This window comes from Lagenorhynchus albirostris, chromosome X, assembly GCF_949774975.1.
Source record: "Lagenorhynchus albirostris chromosome X, mLagAlb1.1, whole genome shotgun sequence".
NCBI classification, from domain to species: Eukaryota; Metazoa; Chordata; class Mammalia; order Artiodactyla; family Delphinidae; genus Lagenorhynchus; species Lagenorhynchus albirostris.
Genome location: NC_083116.1, coordinates 36387055 through 36403419, shown reverse-complemented (window position 1 = coordinate 36403419; position 16365 = coordinate 36387055). Strand labels below are relative to the sequence as shown.

The 16365-nt window shown below is 41.8% G+C and overlaps 1 protein-coding gene across 27 annotated transcripts in view; it reads left to right on the top strand.

Moving 5' to 3' along the window:
- TMEM164 (transmembrane protein 164) overlaps positions 1-16365 on the top strand; it is a 161407-nt gene that overhangs the window by 91723 nt on the left and 53319 nt on the right. For 22 of the 27 annotated variants that reach the window (XR_009538473.1, XR_009538467.1, XM_060137745.1 and 19 more), the window contains one exon: positions 5367-5433. Coding sequence is in view for 20 of the 27 variants with exons in the window: in XM_060137745.1 (XP_059993728.1) it covers positions 5367-5433 (67 nt within the window). In the remaining 7 variants the exon portion in view is untranslated. Of the gene's footprint in view, positions 1-5366; positions 5434-7507; positions 7559-8742; positions 8804-16365 lie in introns of all 27 variants that reach the window. The other 5 variants (XR_009538469.1, XR_009538471.1, XR_009538468.1 and 2 more) reach the window with 4 other exon arrangements.

Genomic DNA, 16365 nt, shown 5'->3' with positions numbered 1-16365 from the left:
GTCTGTGTTCATGAGGGATATTGGTTTAGTTTTAGTTTTCCACCTCCTCCTCTTCTTCCTCCTCCTCCCACCTCCCCTCCCCCTGCCCCCCAGGTTTTGTATCTGGGTAATAATAGCCTCATAAAATGAGTTGAGAAATGCTTTGCTTCTGTTGTATTTTCTGGACCAGGTTGTATAAATACTTGGTAGAATTGATCACTGAAGCCATCTGAGTCTTATTCAGAAGATTTTTTTTTTACAGATTCTTTTTTTTTGTACAGATTTTTTTTTTACAGATTCTTTTTTTTCACAGATTTTTTTTTTTTTACAGATTCTTTTTTTTTGAGATATACTTGACATATAACATTATATTACTTTCAGGTATATAACATAATGATTTGATATTTGTATATATTGTGAAATGATCACCACAATAAGTCTGGTTAATATCCATCACCACAGATAGTTGCATATTTTTTTCTTATGATGAGAATTTTTAAGATATGCCCTCTTAGCAACTTTCAAATAGCACAGTACAATACCTGTCATCACCACGCTGTACATTACATCCCCATGACTTATTTCTTTTATAACTGGAAGTTTGTACCTTTTGACCACCTTCACCCATTTCACCCACCCCCAACCCCCTGCCCTCCGGCAACCACCAGTCTGTTCTTCGAATCTATGAGTTTGTTATTTTGTTTATTTGTTTGTTTTAGATTCTACATATAATTGAGATCATGCAGTAATTTGTCTTTCTCTTTCTGACTTACCTCACTCAGCATGATCCCCTCAAGGTCCATCCATGTTGTCCCAAATGGCAAGGTTTGGACTGTGCAGGTTATCTATTTCATCTTTGGTGAGTTTTAGTGGTTTGTGGTTTTAGAGGAAATTCTCCATTTTGTTCTAAGTTCTTGAATTATGTGCATAGAAATATTCATAGTATATCCTTATTATCCTTTTAATTCCTGAGGGACTGTAGTGATATCCCTTCTTTCCTTCCTGATATTGATAACTTTTGCATTCTCTCTTTTTATCCATGTCATTCTGCCTAGTGGTTTCTCAATTATATTGCCTTTTTCAAAGGCAAGCTTTTGATTTCATTGATTTTTCTCTATTGTTTTTGTTTTTACTTTCATTGATTTCTGCTCTTTATTATTTCATTCTTTCTGCTTGCTTTGGGTTTATTTTGCTCTTCTTGTTTTTGGATTCTTAAGGTGGAATCTTGGGTTACTGCTCTGAGACCATACTTTTTTCCTAATATAAGAATTTCATGTTATAAGCATCTCACCCATTTGGGCATATCGTATTTTAATTTTTGTCCAGTTCAAAATATTTTATAATTTCCTTTGAGAATTTCGTTCTATGAATTTTCCTTTCCAGGCACTCAGAGAACTTTATCTGTTCCATGTCTTCTGATTCTTGGTTATAATCAAGTGCTAAATTCAAATATGTCATTTGATGAGGGTTTTTTAATAACTTCATTTGTCATTGTGAATAATAATGTGATATTCATTTACCTTGCTTTATTAAGGATTATAATAGTTATCATGTATTGAGTGCTTACTATGTCCTAGGCACTATGTTGATCACTTTACATGGTCTTACCTCATTAAATTCTCTCAACAACTCTTTTAGTTGATACTGTTATTAGCCCCATTTTATTACTGAGGAGACAGAATCACATATATTTTTCTTTATTTTTGAAAATTTTATTATTTATTTATTTATTTGGCCATGCCGTGGGGCATGCAGGATCTTAGTTCCCTGACCAGGGATCAAACCCATGCCCCCTGCAGTGGAAGCGCAGAGTCTTAACCACTGGACCACCAGGGAAGTTTCTGAATCACATATTTTAAGTGATTTGTCCAGAGTCAACTCAGCCAGTAAATGGTAGAGCTGGGATTTGAATGTAGGTTTGATTCCAAACCAAGTTCTTAACCATTATAATACATTTCCTCTAGTTATTTTATTTCTTGGCTTCTCAATACGATTGTCAGCTTCTTTTTTTTTTTTTTTTTTTTTTTCGATTGTCAGCTTCTTGAAGGCAAATACTAGGTCTTAATTATATTGATCTCCTTTTCTCTATAGCACCAGGAACGATATTAGACACGCACTAAGGGACTAATGTGTGTGGACTAAATTTAATGAAATTAACTGACCTGAAAGAGAATCAAACCCATAACACTTGCCATATTGCCCCAGGTTGTTACCAACTAAGGTAACTTAGTACAGTATCCTACACAGAAACAAAAAAAGCTGACAGAATATTTGTGACAGTGGTAATGGCCAAGTGTTCTAGCCAGCAAGAAGAAGATGTATAAGTGTGACGAACTGACCTGGAGTCCATCTCCAAGCTCTACTCTTTGGTTCTGGCCTTCAGTCTGTCCTTTTGCTCTCTCTCGATCTCCTTCTCACACTTCGAATTTTTAAAACAGTTCGACTTTCCTCCATGGTTCATGATTCCTCTCGCCTTTTAATATGAGGCTTTTAGGTGAGCTCTTCACCATTTATTTAAGAAACATGTATCTGAGTCTTACTGTATGCCATGTACTTTTGTAAGCACTTTATACATATCAACTCCTTATAATAATTCTGTGAGTTGGTACTGTTATTATTCCCATTGTACAGATGAAGGAACTCTCACTGGATTTTCTAGTGGTTCATTTTCTATTTCCAATACCCAATAGAAATCTGAGTGGCAGGCTGGAGGTGGTATAAAGCAAAAGCAAAAGCCTTTGCCTCTGATGTGGTCAGTCATTTACCTGTTGGGCTGTGCCCTGGGTCTGTAGAGGCCAGTGAAGCTGTGTAATTGGGGCAGTTTTGCCCCAGAACACACTAGGGGTTCCGTCGCTCTTAGGCATGACCTTCCCTGTCCCATGGGCATCCCAGAACCTTTTTTCCTACCTGGTCTGTTGTCTCACACACACACACACACACACACACACACACACACACACACACACACACACGCAACGTGTAATGTTCATATCATGGATTTGAAGTGCAGGGTACAGCAGCAAAAACACGGTCTTGAAACTTGGTGAGTGTGACTTCTCCCTCTGCCACTTATTTATTATCTGTTTGATCTTGGGCAAGTCACTTAATCACTTAGTGCTTTGGTTTTCTTAGCTGTGAAATTGAAAATGATATTGATTATAATAAAAACTGTGAGGATTAAATGAGATGATGCATTTGAATACTTAGTCCAGTGATTGGCACATGAAAGTGCTCAATATATGTTAGATACTTTTTATAATTAGTGATATGCAAGACCCTTTTATATATTAAGTATAATTCACCCTTTGGCCTGTATGTAGCTTGTGGAACTGAATTTTGAGGACCCAGAACAAGGCTTATCTTTATCTAGGAATTTATTGGTTATTTTGAATCTTGATGTTGGCTTTTATCTTCTTTATCTCTGGCCTTCCGTGGGCCTTTGGGATCAGTTCCATTATCCTCAAGATTTAACTTTTGTTGCCCAAATATCTCCTCGGCCTTGTGTAAATGCCAGCATTCTTTTAAGGTCAGTGGCAAAGCCTGGCACTAGAGTTCAGCTTTACCTCGACTATCAGTGAGATGTTTCCTCTCCCAGGGCGAGTGTTTCTGCTGTGACTGTCACTTAGGAGGGTCCGGGGGCAGAGTTAGGCCAAACATTACTTCACCCCAGCCCTGGAACGGCTGTTAATGAGCCCTGCTCCAGGCATTGAGGCTCGAGCCAGAGTTTTTAACAGTCAGTTTCTGAGAGCGTGGGGTGCCCCCTAGAAGGATGCTGTTGTGAAAGCATGGTAGTCTGGCCAACCCAGGGAGGGCCATTGCATTGGTGTACCTCCAAGGAGGTGGTAAGAGAGACCCCTGTAACCAAAAGGAAAGAAAATGGAGCACCTGTGACTCTCTACCTGAGGTCATATTTGCAATGGAGGAAGGGAGTCAGGCTCTGATACAAGACAGTGAGAGGGGTCTGGAGTCAGATAAACCTGGGTTTGCATTGTGGCTCTACTGTCCTCTGTGTGACACTGACAAAGTCACTTCACTTTTCTGAGCCTGGTTTCCTCATCCACAAAATGCAAACACTAATTGTACCCATCTCATAAGATTGCTGTAAAAATTCGGCGAGAGAATTTACTTAAAGCAGTTAATTTGATACTTGCCTGGAATATGTTAAGTGCACATCGTCACCATCATCGCAGCATTGGTAACAACAAGCAGCAGAAAGAAACAAACAGCAGCCTTGGGGCTTGTGTGCTGTTCCCTTGGGGCTCCTTACAACATTTCTGTTAGTCTTAGGCACACGTCTGTGAGCGCCAAGAGAAGAGCTTAAGTTCTTCTAGGTCCCAGTCAGGGCAAAACAGAGATCCTGGTATCACGAGGCTGCTGTGAGTGTGGGTGTGAGAGAGCGCGAGAGTGAGCTTGAGGCCCAGAAGCCACTTTGACTCAGCGATGGTTGTACGTGACCCGTCAAATTAGCTTTTCTCCAGGAGGAACAGACTGTCATTCTTTGCTTCTCCCTCAGTAGTAAAGGACCACTTGCCTGGATGAAGGAAGCTGCTTAAATCCATCCCCACAGCTCACACAAGCAGAATTTGTTCCTGACTTGCTTGTTCTTGAGCCAATCAGGAACCCCCTTACAAAGGGTTCCTAGTGTGGGTTTTAACAAGTCTGGACTTGGGAAACGGTATCCCTACCCGATGCTGGAGACCCGTGGTTTTCTTGTCTCTGTCTCTTTTTTCTTTTGTGTTTTGCTTTTAAATCACAGAACCCAGTATGTAAAATAGATGAAGGAAAGTTTGGAAGGCTGCCACTTCTGCCCTCCCCACCTCCCGCAGCAGCCCCTGAAGGTGTTTCTAAGAAGGTGGGAGAGCGCATTTGCAAACGCTGCAGTTGGCTCCCTGGGTTGTATTAGCTAGCCTTTTTATGCCCAGGTCTCTGTCTGAGGAGAAGCCTTGGGCATGGCTGTGGAAATAAGCAGCCTTGCTCTAAGAAACAGGTCTCTACTGTAATAACACACTAGTGTAATAACACCTGGCTCCCGCAGTTCCCCTTTGTAATGCTGCCTGATCCGCAGCAGTTGGAGCTGAGATTGGGACTGACCGCATGTTTAGGGAGCCCAGAGCTCATTATGCAATGAAGTGTTGTAACCAAAGCGTGTTCACAAAGTGGTTGGGGGATTTTGAGGTGGCGGTGGTGCTCTTCAGAATATTTCAGTTAATGCAAAAGATGCTGCTTTTCATTTATTTATGCGTGTGTGCCAACGCCAGTGCCATTTTACACAGAGAGCCACTTGTTTACATGCTCTCCCATCTGCCATGGCATAACCTGACACAGTTTTGTCTGCCTCTGCATCAGAGTCAGGGTGTGACCTGCACTTTATCTCTTTTCCTCTCCAGGCTACAGATGCACATGTTGAATGGAGCTCTTCTTGCCCTGCTGTTTCCTGTGGTAAATACGCGGCTGGTAAGTAACCTCTTCTAGGAACATACCAGCAACATACAAAACGGTATTTGCTTGCTCATCCTTAGCTCATGTGCCCGTGTGAGTTTTAATTTTTTAAATTATTTTTATTAAAGTATAGCTGATTTACGATATTATATCAGTTTCAGGTGTACAACATAGTGATTCAATATTTTTATAGATTCATCTCCATTTAAAGTTATTATGAAATATTGGCTATATTCTCTGTGCTGTGCAGTGTGTCCTTAGAGCTTGTTTATTTTACACATAGTAGTTTCTACCCCTTCCCCCTCCATGTAAGTTTTTAAATAGCTACACGTTCAATGTTGAGGTCTGATGCAGCCCTGTTTGGGTACAGTGGAGCTTGATGGGGCCGAGAGTATTGTGTGGAACTCTTAGGGCTTTAATAAGGGTTTAGGCCAGAACCAAAACGGACCAAAAAAGCCTACAGAGGCTCTTGGAAGGGTTTGGTGAAGAGAAAGGGGGCCCCGCCCATTCGACAGAGGCTTCTAGGTGTCCTAAGGGCCTCTAGTGTGGACTCGGCCACATTGGTCCAGAATAATCTGCTTTGCCAAAGGCCCCTTTGGGCAAGAACTGGATTCCTTCCCTGTTCCTCCAAACCCACAGGGCAGTCTGGCCCACACATCCCCCCAGTGGCTAGCAGGTAGAATCCCCCTGTGGCAGGTGGCTGGGTGATGAACCAGTGCAGAGGGGAAGCAGAAGCTACAGGAGTGGCTGGGCCCTGTCCTCAGACTCCCATATGTGGGACTGCAGAGGGATTAGCAGGCTGGGTTAGAAAGCTCAGGGAAAGAAATCACCTGTGAAATCCTTCCTACTGCTTTCTGTTTTCATGACTTAAATTTGCCTCATGCATTAAGATCATAGTTTAAATCTCATAATGATAACCCTTCCTCTTTGGATAGCATTTTATAGTGTACAAGGTCTTTTCCAATAACAATTGCGTAACGTAGATATTAAGCTGGGTGAGGGCAAGTATTATGGCCTCTTGTTATAGAAGAAACTGACATTCAGGGAGACACACAAATTCTAAGTGGCAGAGTTGGGAGTGGAGACTAAGCCTCAGATCCTACAACCACAGCTACACTTCACTCTCTCTGAGGATTTAGTCACTCCCTCTCCACAAATACTCATGTATACCCTTATGATGGTTATACTTTTCTAGGTGCCTATTATATATACATCAGTAGAAATTCCTCCCTCCCTCCCTCCCTCCCTCCCTCCCTCCCTCCCTCCCTCCCTTCCTTCCTTCCTTCCTTCCTTCCTTCCTTCCCTCCCTCCCTTTCCCTCTCTGCCCTTCTTCCCCTCTCTAATGGCAGATTTTCTATTATATTTGTTATGACACCTAATACTTTCCAAATAAATGTCAAGCTATAGCCAGCCAGCTTATCAAGAATGTCCAAGTAACTTTCCTTAACATTGAGATTTCTTTGATGAGCTCTCTCTTCACTAGCGATTCCAATCACTCTGGTAAATAATCTTGGTCCTCTTTTTCTAAACTGAAGCCGATAAAAGCTCACAATGGTGGCTCCATTTGCATATGTCTTGACAACTGGCTTTGGTCTTGGTCTGGTTATTTTAAGTGGTTGGGACCACTCCTGGGTTACCCTGGCTTTCCAGACTTTTTGCTTTGCAACCCCTTATTTGAACTCAGACCTCTTGTTTGACTTAAAATAAGACACAGGAAGGTAGGCAACTCTTTAAGCCTGATGATCCAGTTAGGCAGGAAGTCAGCTTTTGACTTCTCTTTTGCCCTTCCTTCCTTCTTGGCCCTTGATCTTTTTAATCCTTTTTTTCCTAATTAGCTATAATGAGGAAACAAGGAAAGCAGAATGAACTAATTGGTGTGTATTCCAGTAACACAGACATACATACACTCACATATATAAAGACAGAGAGTGAGGGAGTTGGAGGAAGTTGCCACAGTCAGCTAAAGGATTTGGGTCATCAGTGAATTTCCATGTGCTGTAGTACTCTGTCCTGTGCCTCATTGGCACTGGGGTTTGCAGACCAGCTAGAGAATACCCAGATCCAACTTCCTCCTGGTTCTTCATCTTAGAAGCTGACACCTTAGAAGAAGGAACGTGTATTCCAATGGCCCATATTACAAGTAAGTGCTCTTTGCCTCCAGGATTTCAGAGTAGGTCTCTTTCTGGCTTCAGATGAAGTGTCTCAAGGGCGATTTCCCTTTTGTTTCTTGGAGGGAAGGAGGGGAAATGCATCACAGAACTATTATTAGATCAGCAGAGAGCTGAAAGCTTGTCTGGTCTAACCTTCTAGAGGGGGAACTTAGATGGATAAATGACTTGCCTAAAAAGCCAAGGTGGGTGTGCCTCGAACCCAGGTCTCCTGACTCAGACTTCAGAGCCCTTTTCCTGTTGTCTGATTGAAATCCAGTGTGAGTTTGAATACTAGTGAGTCAAGATGCTGGAGATGCTGCTTAGCTTCTCTCCATCTAAAAGTGTTGGGTCATAGGCTTCTTTGATAAGTTGATGAGGACCATAGAGCCTCTTCCCAGATGCGCAGAGACAGGTTTGCATACAATTTCAGGGGGGACACAGACTGCCACCTCCTGCCCCTTTTGCCCATAAGCCCATCCATGGATCCCATGTTAAGATCCCCCCAGCCCAAGCTGTCAGTAGTCCATGGCTTGGAGAATAGATGAGCTGCCTCTTTTGTGAGCTCCTTGTTATAGCCAGTGGCTTTTTGGTCTGATGGTGATGGGGTTCCTTATCTATGCCTGGGACTTTGCAAAGAATATCATCCACGCCAGGCTAAACCACCTTCTGGAAAGTGCAAGCCAAGAGACGGCGGGGGGGGGCGGGTTAAGTAGGGGGCCTGTGGAACTTGCCTGCATATTAGCTTTTCAGTTATAGCTCTTACCTTGCAAAGCTGGTGGTCTGGTCCTCAGAATGAGGCACTGGGCCCAAGCTGCATCCCCAGACCTGTGCCTTTTGCCCTGAAATGCCCATGACAGTTTCTTATAAATGCGATGTGTTCTGAGCAAGGGAGATTGGAAACAGAAAAGAAACTTAAGACACTGTATCAGCCCCCTTCTCAGACCAGAGACTCTGGCCTGGCCAGTATTTATGTTTGCAGCCATCTGTCTTCTACTAGAATAATAAGGAGAAAAAGAATAATGATTCTTTTCATCGAGCTCCTTTCTTCTTCAAGGCTCAAAGCCTCAAGTATATTATTATTTCATTATCAAAATTGCCCATTATTGTGTATCCATGTTGATCTGTTACATTAGTTCCTTTTTTCCTCCTTTACCACCCCTCCCCTTTTACCCAGTTCTTTTTCTCTGTTAGATGGTTCTCCTGAATGTTCCTAACTCTCAGACTGAGTGGAAGAGGTTAGTAATGATTTTTTCATTACTGGGGTGACTACTCCCCATCCACCATCATTATTTCAATGTTCTTGGGATGTAACTGCCGCCGGCACACCTTGTACCCGTGTGGGCTTCTGGGAAAACTTTGCTGTCACCAATGCAGATCGGCTCTCACTCTGCTGATTGGCATATTGAAACATGCTAATTGACCTAGAAAAGTTATTTCTGTGAGTGGGAAATTGAGCTATTTTAAAAAGTTATAGTTTGGGGTTTTGGACCTGAACTACGGACAGAACGTCCCTTTGCTTTTTTTTTTTTTTTTTTGCATTTTTGAGAGTTTATTTTTGAAACAGAAAAATTGTATATTACAAATACAAGACATTTTAGGATAATTTTTGAGGGCTTTTTTTTAAGTAATGTGACCGATAAGTTAATGTAATTTTTAGCTATCTGATTTCTTTTTCTTATTTAAGCTCAAAGAAGTAAAACTATAATTCCCTTTGCTTTCTTAATAGTACTTAAAATAGAAAAAGCTTGCTTTCAAAAGAGGCCTTAGCTTTCTGAAGAATTGATTTGGGCAAAATTGCGCCTCAACCTTCTACAAACACCAGCGTGTTTCTGATCAGATGAATGCCAAGTGTGCAGGGATGCGGAAGGTGGTGAGAAGGCCTGGGCTTCCACCAAATTCTAGGGCCTGCCCTAGAATATGTCTAATTGCTGCCTGTACTTCAAGATTAACCTCTGAGGGTCTTACATCCTCCATGAATACAGCCCAGCCATACCAGTCAGTCCAGATTTTTATTGAGCACTTTTCTGTGTTAAGTATTGTGCCGTATGCTGCAGGAGATGCAAAAGCAACCAGAATACATTCCTGGCCTTGAAGGAACTTGCAGTTTAGTTAGAAAGATGAGGCATAAGTGCCTGAGAGGTGATGGCAATGTTAGAGTCAAAATGGTGAAAAAGGAAAATTGCAAGGCAATTCAGGCTCAATCGCTCAATTGCAGTTGTTCCGACCTCTAAGAAAATGGGAAAAGGATTAACATTAGCAGCATTTTTTGAGCACCTACCATGTGCCAGGCAATTTATGGATGTTCTTATTTAATTCTCACAAGAACCCGATTTTACCTATGAGGAAACTGAAGTTCAAAGAAGCTAAGTGACTTGCTCAGGGTTACATGGTTTGTAGGTACTAAAGCTAAACCCGAGGACTTTGCACTCTAATGCATTGTCTCCTGGAGAGGTCGTTGGATGCGGTGGTCCAGAAAGGCTTCATGGAGAAGTAAAGCCTGAACCAAACCTTGAAGCGCTATTAGAATGTGCATGCAAATTGCAGGGGAAGGAGGTAGTTCAACCAAAGGAATGCTGGGGCCAGAGGCATGGAGGTAGGAACCAGTAAACTCCTCATTGAGAGTCTGAAGAGCAGGATGGAGAGTCATGAACTCCAGTTCGTATATATAGACTTTGCCCCTTATTTGCCAATCACCAGAAGACATCCTGTGACACCGCTTCTGTCACATCTTCTAGCCCTTGTAGTGTTTAGCTTTTATGTGTATTTCTTATCTTTTCCACCACTGCTAAGAATTCCTTGCAAGTAGATGGCACTTTGCAACCACAAAAGCTTTCACGAATACAAATATGTCACCCTAGTGTAGTTGTTAAGAGTATGGACTCAGGGATCAGATTCTGTAGGTTCATACCCTGGCTGTGCTACTCATGTGTGTGTGTGTGTGCCTGTGTGTGTGTGTAAGAGAGAGGGAGGGAGGAAGGGAACTTGGCCAAGTTACTTAACTTGAATGGGCTTCTGTGCTCTCATCTCTGATATGGGGGTGCCTCCCTCCTAAAACTGCTGCAAGGATTAAATCAGTTAATATGTGTAAAGCACGCAGCAGAGCGCCTGGCGGATAGGAAGCCCTCAAGCAGCATCGGTTGTTAATTATTAGTCTTTGGTCTTCACAGAAACCCTGCGAGGTGGGTATTAGCGTTACTGAGCCAGGTTCATTTGCCTGACGCGCGGCAAGCCAAATGCTGAGATGCTGAGGTTTGCCACAGAGAAAGATGTATTCACAAGGCAGCCAAGCAAGGAGAACAGATCTCAAATCCACCTCCCGCAAGGCGAGGGGCTCAGGATATTAATGGGACAAGGAAGGAGGGTGGTCTGAGGCCTGGGGTAAAATGATTGGTGGCAAGAAGGTGAAGTAATCTGTGTTCTGTGCAAGTGTATCTGAGTTACATGCTTCTTCATGGACTGCAGGTTCAGAAAAATGGTGACCTTAGCATGATCTGAGGGTGGAGTTTTTGGCCCTCTGATATCAAAAGGTTATGCATCAGGCACTCTCAGGCCCAGTTGAGCGGTTGGCGGTCTCGACCAGTTTCAACTGGGCAAGACTAGTTCCACGTTCCTGAAAAGCAACTTAACACCTCCGTAGGGGGTGGTGAAGGGAGTCTTGTGATATAATCTTTAAGCTTCATGCAGCTTGGAGGGTATACAGTTTGTAAGAATAGTTAAGGCGAGCTTGGTCGGTGAAGGCAGGTGACAGAATATTATTTATTAAGCAAGTTATGGGTTAAGGAATCTAGCTGATGACTGCGCTCGGTTTCATTAGTGTCTCCATTTTACAGATAAGCCTTAGAAAGTTTAAATAACTTGCCCAGGGACACACAGGAATGGACAGAACTGGCCTGAGAACTTCTGTCTTTCTGATACCAAACCTCATGGGCTTCCTTCCTCCTCTTTCCTAATTGATAAGATTGATTTTCAAGTATTAAGTCAAGTCAAGTCTTCGCAGAAATTTTATACAACATCCATTAGAGATTTGGAGGATTGATTATACTTTCAAGAATTTTTTTTTTTGCAAAAATAATATACGCTCCTTGAAAAACCATTTAAACAGATGAGTATAAAGAGAAAGCCAATCTTTTAACCCCATCAACTTTCAATCCTGTCCCCCCATGGGTAAGTTGTATTAAGGGTTTGTATATGTTGCCACATTTTTCTTTTGCTCGTAAATGCAGATAAAGATGTTCACATTTCTAGGGTTGTTGGTTTGTTTGGGTCTAGGTTTCTTGCACTACTGGCATTGCACTATAAACATCTCTCCGGAGTATTTTCCTTTAACCTAACAGTAGAATCTGTAATCTCTTCAGGTATGGATGTAGCTCATTCTTTTCCAATAGCTGCTTAGCATTCCATAGTTTGGTTGGACTGTATATTCAGCCTGTTGCCAGGCTCTCAGCACTGCATCATAACTAGTGTCTTCGGGCAGGGATAGTGTCTTTTGTGGTATCTGTCCCCTGCAGGGCACCCAGCACATGGTAGGTATCCACAGAGAGTGTAAGTGAATTAGTCAGTCAACTCGAACCTCTGTCTTGCTCAGAGAAATTCCAGGGATCTTTCACACACATGTCCAGGATAAAATCTTAGGTATGAAGACAGAGGGACGATAGATGATATTTTTCCCAGGTGAATTATTTCTTAAACCACTCAAAATAATGATATTTAAAAAAAATTAATAAAATAATGACGTTTTCCTGATTACAGCTGAAGACATATTTACTGAAGAAAATTTGTGAAATACAGAAAAGTAGAAATAGAAAAATAATCACCACCAATGCAAAAGTGGTTGTTTTTCAATGTTTTAACAAGAAAAAAGAAAACACAAAGCATGAGGCTTTTGTGCCTCTGCCGTTACAACTGTATAAATGTTTTCTTTACAGAAGTAATATATTCATAATGGAAAAAAAAGAAAATACAGGAAAACACCAAAATAGAACAGAAAACATTGAGCAGTAACAACCGTTCACATTGTTTGCAGCGTATTCTCAAGGTCTTCTCGTCTCTGCCTGGTTGTTAAGAGTTAGCATAATGTAGTGGTCAAGTTGCTGGCCCTGGAGCCAGCCTGTCCTTGCTTTTGTGGCTGGCTCCTCTGCCTTTATTCATGTGACCTTGGGTAAGCTACAAACTTCTGTGGCTTCATTTTCTTAAGCTTTTTAAGTTTTTTTTTTAACATCTTTATTGGAGTATAATTGCTTTACAATGGTCTGTTAGGTTCTGCTTTATAACAAAGTGAATCAGTTATACATACACATATGTCCCCATATCTCTTCCCTCTTGCGTCTCCCTCCTTCCCACCCTCCCTATCCCACCCCTCTAGGTGGTCACAAAGCACCGAGCTGATCTCCCTGTGCTTTGCGGCTGCTTCCCACTAGCTATCTATTTTACGTTTAGTAGTGTATATATGTCCATGCCACTCTCTCACTTTGTCACAGCTTACTCTTCCCCCTCCCCATATCCTCAGGTCCATTCTCTAGTAGGTCTGTGTCTTTATTCCTGTCTTACCCCTAGGTTCTGCATGACATTTTTTTTCTTAGATTCCATATATATCATTTTCTTATCTGTAGATTGGTGCTCAGATGAATTGAGATATGTGGGGTAAGCACTCAGCCCGGTGTCCGGCACATAGTAAGTGTTTAGTAAGTATCAGATGCTGTCGTTGTTACTACTATTCCTAACATTATCTTAGAAATCGAGGCGTGTTCCTATTGGCATGTGCTATTTGATATTAGCCTTCAGGACCTTGGCCCCAGCTTCCTGGTTGGGTGATGGTGAAGTGAAGTGGGCTTTGTTTCAGAATTAGCGTTGCCGAGTGAGATTAAAATTCCGTGGCAGGATTTCTTTTCCACATTGACTAATAGCACCTTTGGTTTTTTTTTTTTTTTTTTTTGCATTTGTTTCCCAGACAGCCTGTTTGATTAGGGAACTGGCCAGCTCCCTCTCCTCCCTCATGACAGGTGAATTAGGCCCACACCTGATGTTTCTTCCCATTTGAATGAAACATCGAGACCTTTGGGTTTGTCAGGGACGCCCAAGCCCCCCAACCCATAGGGAAGGTGGCAGCCGTGAATGAGAATGGAAGGCAGTAGCCTCTGCCTCCGGAGCTTAATAGTTCTTTGCCTTGGTTCTATTCCTAAAAAGCGATTAGAAGGCACAGCCTCTGGCTCGTCCAACCAACACTTCTCGCTCAACCTTGAGCCACACCCCCAAGCAGTGTTTCTTTATGCAGTAAAAGCCTTAGCTAGTGGGCGAGTTCACTCTCTCCAGTCTGTGGACCAGTGGTTCTCAACCGTGGCTGTACCGAAGAATCACCAGAGCTAATTCCAAGACCAGAGCCAATTTCAAGACGTAAAGCTTTTCAAAAAGCACCCCAGGCAATCCCAGTGTGCAGCTACTGCTGACTAGGATTTGGGGCTCTGACCAAGTTCATTTCACCTCATCAAGCATCAGTTTCCCCGTGTGTCAAATGGGCTTAGTGACATCTACCTCACAGATGTGTTATGGAAGAAAAGATAGCAGACAACAAAAGATAACAAAGAAGAGTTAGCAAAGAGCTTTGAACATTTAAAAGCACTCCACAAATGAATCCTTGCCTATTTCTTTCTCCCTTTAATCATTTTTTGAGGGGAGTTTAATTGAGATATAATTTACATAATACAAATTTATCCTTTTAAAGTGTACAATTCAATGTTTAATTTTAGTCTATTACAGAGTTGTCAACCATTACCACTATTTAATTTTAGAATATTTTCATAATTCCCCAAAAAAGCATTAGTGACCTCTCTGCTCTCCCCTCCCTAGACCCTGGCAACCACTAATCTCCTTTCTCTCTCTCAACCACTAATCTCCTGTTGTGGACATCTCATGTAAATGGAATCACATAATATGTAGCCTCTTCTGACTGACTTATTTCACGTAGCATAAAGTTTTCAAGTGCATCCAGGTTGTTGCGTGTATCAGTACTTCATTCCTTTTTATGGCTGAATAATATTCCTTTGTACAATATACCACATTTTTAGAAGATTGGAGTATAGATGATTTACAATGTTGTGCTAGCTTCAAGTGTACAGTACAGTGCTTCAGTTTTTCAGATTCTTTTCCCTTATTGGTCATTACAAAATATCGAGTGTAGTCCCTTGTGCTATACTGTAGGTCCTGTTGGTTGTGTCACATTTTGTTTATCCATTCATCCACTGGTGGACATTTGGGTTGTTTCCACCTTTTGGCTATTGTGAATAGTGCTGCCGTCAATATTTCTGTAAATGTATCTGTTTGACTGCTTTGGGGTATATACCTAGAAGTGGAATTGCTGGGTCATACGGTAACTCCGCGTTTAACCTTTTGAGGAACTGCCAAACTATTTCCCAAAGCAGCTGTCCTCCCAGCCTCCCTTTATGTCCCACGCACCTAGGACCTTGAGTAAAGTGACTGGAGACTTGAAGACAAACTGAGGGTTTATAAGTCCAAGGGGAGGGTGGTCACTTCTGAGTCCCAGTACTGCACTGGTACCAGCTGAGGAAACTTTGATGGTAGGAGCAGGCCAGAGGAGCTGAGCCAGCAAAGAAGTTTGGGGCAGGGAAAATCTTAAGTCAGGAGGTTCTAAAATGCAATGGATAGTATGTGTATAATTCTATAGATCTGTAATTTTATATTAAAGAAAATGGAGACATATGTAAAAGTAGAAAAAGAAAATTATCCGAGTGCATCCATTACCCAGTTTCAACAATTATCAACTCATAGCCAATGTTTTTTTAATCAATACGCCTTATTCTACCTCAAACTGCTTCCCCCCCCATCCTCCCACCACTCACTCTTATACCTGGATGATTTTAAGGGAAATTTCATATAATTTTAACTATAGATATTTCATTATACATCTTTAAAATATAAGGATATATATATATATATATATATATATATAAATATAATCACAATTCCATTATCATATCTATAATCGTTATCAGTAATTCCTTCATATTATCAAATACCCAGTCAGCGGAGCACAGGTTTCTAAGCCAGCCAGAACACAGTTCCAGTGTTGCTTCCACAACATCAATAGCCCTTCTCTGAGCCTGTTTCGTATTGTAAAATGAGGACTATCTTAATAATTCCTAAATCTTCAATAAGGTAATGCATGTAAAGTGCTTACCACAATGCCTGATGCACAATAGTAAATGCTCAAAACTCACCAATCCAGAGCCATACCTGTACTACCTGGCCCTTACCCCCCTGGAAGCAATATTCCTCTGCCTTAATCATCCCAGGACCAGGTACCAGGCAACCAGAGACCACTCGTATCGCTTAGAGCCTACTGTAATTATTCAAACTAAGCAGTCCTAACTTGTTACCCTGCCCTGCCTTGCCTTGCCTGTCCTGCAGAAATGCAGAAACTCATAAAGGCCATGGCCTAGGCTCTCCCCTCGCTCCTGTCCCTTTGCCTCCTGACCAACACTGGTGCTTCCCCGTATGGCTCTGCATGGCGTGGGTGCCTCCTATTTCTGACCTATGAGTATGATGAACCTTGTTTTCCTGAAAAAAAAAAATAGTAAGTGCTCAATAAAGTTTAGCTAAGATTATTATTTATTAATAATGTAAAATATCTGAGTTGCTATTAAGGTACCTTTAAGAGTGGTTTTGGCTTAGAATCAAGAAGCAGATTTGGGGCCTTGCCAACAGATCTTTTTTTGGGGGGGAAAAAAAAACCCAAACCAAAAGGTGGCATATATAGTTTATTCCCCCTGAGCTTCCCGTTCAT